The 6,903-nt window shown below is 33.4% G+C and overlaps 1 protein-coding gene across 1 annotated transcript; it reads right to left on the bottom strand.

Annotated features, from left to right (window-relative positions):
* Positions 1-480: 480 nt before the first annotated feature.
* PTEN1 (Calcium/lipid-binding (CaLB) phosphatase) lies at positions 481-5,190 on the bottom strand. Its single transcript, XM_068633145.2, has 8 exons — positions 4,917-5,190; positions 3,824-4,135; positions 3,032-3,208; positions 2,303-2,416; positions 1,909-2,103; positions 1,560-1,796; positions 1,242-1,343; positions 481-881 (listed from the first exon to the last, which is right to left on the bottom strand). Exons 2-8 carry the CDS (start codon positions 4,097-4,099, stop codon positions 729-731), a joined length of 1,254 nt encoding a protein of 417 aa, XP_068489246.1. The 5' UTR covers positions 4,100-4,135; positions 4,917-5,190; the 3' UTR covers positions 481-728.
* Between the last annotated feature and the right edge of the window lie 1,713 nt (positions 5,191-6,903).

Raw genomic sequence — 6,903 nt, 5'->3', positions numbered from 1 at the left:
TAACAGGATTTTCACTTGGATGAAGGTAAAAATGACTTTGTAAAGAAAAAGAATGAATAGATTCTTCACTTATGTTGAAATGTTGAAAAGAAAGAAACAAGAACCAAAAAAGAAAAAGAAGAAAAAGAGCTCTTTGAAAAATTTATTTGAATGTAAAAGAATCACCACACGAGGAAGAAAAAAATGTACCGGAGAATCACCTAAACTACTAATTTTTTTTATTAACGTATCTATAACTTGATCGAATTGCACTGAAAAAAAATTGATGATCGACTAAACTCTACTGAAAATGTTTACTTTTGGTCCACCCTCAATAAAAAAGAGCTTTAGATTATCATTACAAGGTTGCTAAATCGTTATAAGAATGTTAACTTTTAAATTGTTGTCATGAGTCAAACACTTGATGTATTTTTACACTAATACTTTAATTTGTTTAAACATTGAAATTAAATCCGACAAGAAAGTTTGCGAATTTTTGCATTATAATAATGCTCTCAACCTCATCTTGACCAAAATGCTAATCAATCACTAACATAATACAAAAATTACACTTATTCCCCATGCCTTTCGCCAATGAAAAATTAGACGACATGACAAGTGGAGGAATGAATGCACTTGCTACATCACACTGCAAGGGACTCGTTGTTGGGATCATTTTGCAGGAATATGTTACAGCAGTTAATTGGACATGGACTTTTCATATTATGTAAAGATTTTCGGAAACATCATTATAAAGAATCATTACTAGAATGTTCATCATTGGATATATTTGATGACGAATATCCTGTGTTAGCAGGACCAAACAATAATTCTAGGCAGAAGTCAGGTCCACATATTGAGCTTCCCTTCTTCCCAACTTTGTCCAACTCTTGTATTGTGAGCTACAAAAGAATAGTTAAAAAAGGGAACTCTACTCAATTATAAATTTCAAACCAACACAAAGCAAATGACATGCCATATGAAGTTCATTTCATATTCACAGTTGTATTTCTAAAGTAATATGAATATCATGTAGTTAAAATCATGATAACTTAGTTTCTTTTGTCTACTCACTTATATTTCATTGTCTCTTAGCATAATGCCAGTGTTTTATAAGCCTCACCTTGAAAAGATTTTGCATGACAAAGGACATATTCTTGCTGGTTTGGTTTTACTCAAATTTGAAGGTGTAATTCTCTTCCATCTAAATATATCAGCATACACAACTAAACTACCATGAATAAAGGATGCTATGAAATTACCTGTAGCAAGCTGTTCTTAATAAAAGCTGTGTTAAAACAGCAGTAGAAAAGGCGACCTCCTATCATTTTCTCATAGAATATGACACGTACATCTCCAGTTACCTGTACAAAGATTTAAAGTAAAATCAGAACATCTGGGGGTAGAAGTGAAAATGGATATTAGTAAAAGAATTCCATGAGCAAATACCAATACTTCTTGATTAGTATTTTTTTTTTCACAATTTGTAAAAAATAAAAGAGCTAAACCAATAAAAGGGTGCTATGATAAGAAAGAAACTGATTAGAAAAGGACTAATTTCTTGGTCATTGATTACTTACTTGTATGGGTTTATCAAAGTAATGGTCCAAACATGATTTTTGGTATATAGCAGGACTCTCTGTGTCCATTTGAACTACAATGCGAGGTTCTTCTGTTTCTGATTGCTTTCCATCATCATCATCTTCAAGAATAGATATATAATAGCGAGGACTGTTGTTTCTCTGGTATCCTTTCTTAATTTGTCTACAGCTGCTACGGTAAGCTTCCACTGATGGACGATACACCTCATTAGGAATCTGTAAACAAATGGAACAAGAAAAAAAAAATATAAGGTGGCCTTCATAAACCATTCCAGAAAGACAATCAGTATTCCATACATTGTTGTATCATAAATTGTGGTGAACTTGCCTCTTGTAGCTCTGAGATGACAAAGAATATAGTGTCAATGTTGACTGTATCATAAAGCCGGATTCGCCGCAATTCTCGGCTAGACGGTGGAGGCAACTTCACTTTTGGTGGTTCGTTTCCAGTTCCTCTAAGGACAGAATTAGAAAGTAGAGTGTCCCAATATGTCACATAACGTCGTTGACTTGGTATTGATACCTGATCCCACATAAGCAATAACATTTAGTTAACTTAATTATTGGGGTGAAAGAAGAGTACATATTATTTTCACATTCAGAACCATTTATTACCAGTTTATCATTAGTGGATAGTCATTGTTTAAGCATTAGCAAAAACTTGTGTTGGTGAAGATAGATTTACATTTCAAATTGTTGGAATTATACCTAATTTAACTTACTCCTTCATTATTGGTTGTTCGTCTATCTGCATACAGTTGAAGAGCCTCATCAGCTGACATGCCGCAATAACTTAGGTATGCACACACCATTAATCCAGTTCTACCTTTTCCTGCCTGCATAATTGGAACCAAAGAATACAAATGAGAAAAAATGTAATAGCTATAGCTAGATGTGCTAGGAGAAAGTATTTTACTCATTTTTTTTATCAGCAAAGATTAAATGAATTAAAAAAGGACACTTCAGGAGCACCCCAACTCTTATACAAGTGCCGAAAAAAACCCACATCACATAACTACAAACCAAAACATAGCAATAGAAAGTATTTTACTCGTAAATTTAACATTTAAAGAATTTTCTTCTTTGTAGCAAACTAATTAATCTTGGAAGCAAAATTTCACTTGCTTTTAATTGCATTGATATATCAAGGGTCTCCAATTTATACATAGTTTTAAGTGGAATAATTTTACACAATCTTTATGAAATATCAAATCAGTAAGAGTGAATAGCCATAAGTTCATAACAACTTAAGCCAACTATAAAACTCATTTAGATGACATCATGGCTTCATTCTGAAGATGAGAGTGAAGTTGTTTGCCTCACCATCAAAATCTCATGTGGCATATTATGATATTTATTGAGTTATTTATTTCCCCAAAATATAATGTAATGAATTCTAAATCTTATTTGAAATTTGCTCAAGATTCTATAGGAAGTGTAACCTCTCATACCATGCAATGAATAACAGCAATATTTTTGGGGTCACTTGACAGCCATGAATCCACACTTTCACAGAAAGCTCTGATCATTTCAAGAGATGGCACATGGTTATCATCAAAGGGGTATGCTTCCACACGTCCATAGAAGTGAGCTGGATCATAACTTTCTTCTATACAGAGATTATAGATCTGAAAATTTTAGAAGTGATATGGCTTAGCTATAACAATGACCAAAAGTGGGATAGGAAACAAGTAGAATGATAGGTACAAACAACAGCCTCTACAACTGTCATTTGTCAACATTGATACCGAGTCAGAAGATCGAACAAGAAAAAAATTATAGATTAGTCTTCAGAGTAAACTAAAGAAAAAATAGGTAATAATAGTGTCATCCACTTTTACGAAGATGTAAGTTACATCAGACAAATGAAGAAAATTAAATATCAGTAGCAAGGAATGAAAAACGAAAATCATAATAACCCACAAGTGACCTCAAAGTATCACCAGTACACAAATAACTGGCCTAAACTCAAGGGGAAAAGTCTAGTCTTTTTCATCAAATAAACATGACATTAGTGCCATTTGAAAGATTTGGTACAAGAAACTAACCACTGTCATGCCCTATACTAGATTAAATAACAAAGACAAACTAAAAAAACTCTGGATTTAAAGAACAATAGTTCAATAGACACACAAATTAGAGCATAGCTAAACAATTATGGATAATCATGATGAATTTCCAATGCATTGAAGGTAGACAAGATAATAATATGCACTATACATGACTATGAGTTGAAGGTGCACCTTATAGTGGTCATAATGTCTCATGTCCAACACAGATTTAACTTGCCAGAGAGGATTTCGATACATTGCTCGCATTCTTTGGGAAGGAAATGACATTGCTAATACTCGATCGGTGATATATGACATGTCAAGATCATAACCAGCTATAAGCATTCTTCTGCGTTGCTTAGATACCAAGTTACGAATAAAATTCTTGGTTAGGTAACTGATCATGTGATGATGTAAACTTAGGTCCTCAGCTTTGGGTGGATCCTGCTTTGTAAGTTTCAACCCCATTAGGTTGATAAGCCAGGTTCCACACTGACAAGAAACCTATGACAAAAAATAAAAAGTTTGTAAAATAAAGAGTGATAAGGGTTAGATGCACAATCAAAAAGAACAAAAATCAGTGAACTGCCTAAATATTAATCATTCATTCATGAAGCTTTATAGTACATATTCTACTCTGTTGCAGGGTACACCTTTTTTTACAAGTATTCATGAAAGGTGTGCAATGAACGCATGGTATCACAGGATACACCACTTTAAACCGATTTTCGCTAATCAACCAAAATCAAATCACTTCAACAAAAGCTTATAGGAAAATAATGTTCATTCTCAACTAACTCAGAAAAACAAAGAAGCATTACAATCATTATATAGAAGCTGCCCTTATACTAATCATTTAATGGAAATTATAGGTTTCAAGCAACATCAGGTTGTTAAAGGCTTTAAACCATAGTCCTTGATATTATGGTTTTTGAGGTCTCCACACAACTCAACATGGCCATATCTGTCTGCAATTTTCCATAATTTTGATAATCGCAACACACAATCACAGCAATAAGCAAGAGATTACATCCCCAAATTATCAATCATAAATTGCATTTATGATCCATTAGTAGAAGATGAACATAATGTCTGGCTAAAGTTATAAAATTTTGTCCATTTTTTTTTGTTAAGAATCCCTTTTGTAAAAGATAAAACATTTGGGCATAAATTTTCCTTCCTGGATCACTACAATATGTGATTTTTCACAGCCACATTGTAAAACAAAGAAAAAACGAAAACAAAAGACAGAGAGAGAGAAAGTGGGTGTGATCAATGATGATACTTAATTAAGCGGAACATGTAGCTGCCGATCAGGGCTCTGAAATTGGAATAGCAGAAAACAGCAAAACCTAGGGCTCCAAAGGAAAGTAGGAGACCCTAGAGAAGCTGGTGATGGGATGAAATGAGGAGGAACTCCATGACCCATGTTGTGATAGGTTAGGTTGGTAACAAAAGAGAGAAAAATTTGGGAATGGGATTGGCAGAAATGATTTTCCATATTTAGAGGAAATGGTGACCTCATTTCATCACAATATCGCCAAATTTGGACACAACACAGCCGAAAACATAGGAAAGGCTCTGTTTTGTTATGTTCTGTCCTGTCTTACTTTGTTCTTTCCCATTACTTTTTCTCATGTTATGTTGCCTTTCACAAGGACCCAAACACTTTATACTCTTCATTCACTTCACTCATACATCTCACGTTGCAATTTTTTTCCCAAAACTTGTTTTGAAATGCTTAATTTCTCCTGGTTCCCAAAATTGTCAATTTTTTTTTTTTTTTAGATTAAGGTGTTACAAATCATGTGAGAGACATCCATTAACTTAAACAGACAATCGATGTCTCTCTATATAACACTCACAGACACGGATACGAATACGAAGATATGTATATCTTTTAGAATGTAGTACAGGAGAATATGGTTTATACATTATATAATTATAAATTATATAAATTGACAATAAAAATTTATATGCACATGTATGTTTTAATTATTTTAGCATACAAATGATTCTTATTGTTGGTTCAAAAGAATTTGTTCCTTATTTTTATAATCATATTACAAATTTATATAAAAAAATTTAAGTTTTTAGAAAATTAATGTATTTCTCCTTTTTAAAATTATGTTAAAACTGTGTTAAAATTATCAAAAATCCAACAAATATTTTTTAAATTGAACATTTCACTAATACGTATTCTACAAGTGTCGTATGAGTATTACATGAGTTTAAATAATTAAATTTTATTCTCAAACAATTAGAAATTATAAGTATAAAATTTAGGCAATCAGCATATATAAATTAAATTCATATTTAAATTACTGTATGGTATGACCTAAATTTAGTCTGTATTATGAAATATAATAATTACTCTCACTAAAATCCATTTTTCTCCTCTTCTTTAATCTCATATTTAGTTTTTTACTTCTTGGTCAAATCTCAAAAGTAGTTCCCAGAGGGTGATGATATTCTTACACCCAATTTTTTTTCTAATTCCCATTTTATAATAAAATATTATATTTTGTTAATAAAATTAATATAAATAAATAATAATATATTTTGATTTTCAAATCAAAGTGAAAAAAAAAATATGGATGTTAAAATTGGATCAAGTATGAATTTTGTTTACGTCCCGTGCAAACAAATTATATTTTAAAAAGTGTGAAAAGGGAAGAAAGCGAGTAGGCACGAGATTCATTGGGAGAGAAAATTTTGAGTGAGGAGTGATTGCAGAACCACCGCGGAACCCTTCGCCGCTGAACCCCGCCGGCGAATCGGCCCCACAAGGAGAGGAGTGATTGCAGAAAAGCGGAACCGTTGGCATTATTCTCATCGCATCTCGTAAGTTGATTTTTAGGATTTCTACTTTTGAATATTTGGGTAAGGGTGTCCATGGAAAGCATATCGACGAGGGAGAGCGTGGAGCTTGACAGAGACTAACGTGAACGGACGATCCTGTGGCGTAAACGGACGACCGTCTAGCACAAGCGTCTACCGTGAGCGAACGAGCGTCCAGGACTAGCGTCTAGCATGAGCAAAAGAGCGTCTATCATGAGCAAACGGGCGTCTAGCATGAGCAAACGAGCGTCTAGCTTGAGCGAACTAGCGTCTATCCTGAGCCAACAAGCGTCTATCGTGAGTCAACAAGCGTCTAGAGTGAGTCAACAACCGTTAGCGTGAGCCAAGGAGAGTCTAGCGTGATTTCAAGCTACAGAGAAAGAGAGAAACTGCAGAAGAAGAAGAGAGATCTAGGCGTGAAAACAGAGGAA

Source organism: Phaseolus vulgaris, chromosome 8 (assembly GCF_051622355.1).
Source record: "Phaseolus vulgaris cultivar YP4 chromosome 8, ASM5162235v1, whole genome shotgun sequence".
NCBI lineage: Eukaryota > Viridiplantae > Streptophyta > Magnoliopsida > Fabales > Fabaceae > Phaseolus > Phaseolus vulgaris.
This window is presented reverse-complemented; position numbering and strand designations above follow the sequence as displayed.

Bases quoted from the DNA above. Each gene is read 5' to 3' on its own strand.
- PTEN1 (XM_068633145.2), bottom strand. From the start codon at position 4,099: ATGGGGTTGAAACTTACAAAGCAGGATCCACCCAAAGCTGAGGACCTA. The intron at 3,209-3,823 runs GTGCACCTTCAA...TAAAATTTTCAG, and splicing joins GACATTATGACCACTATAAG to ATCTATAATCTCTGTATAGA. The intron at 2,104-2,302 runs GTAAGTTAAATT...ATGTGGGATCAG, and splicing joins GAACAACCAATAATGAAGGA to GTATCAATACCAAGTCAACG.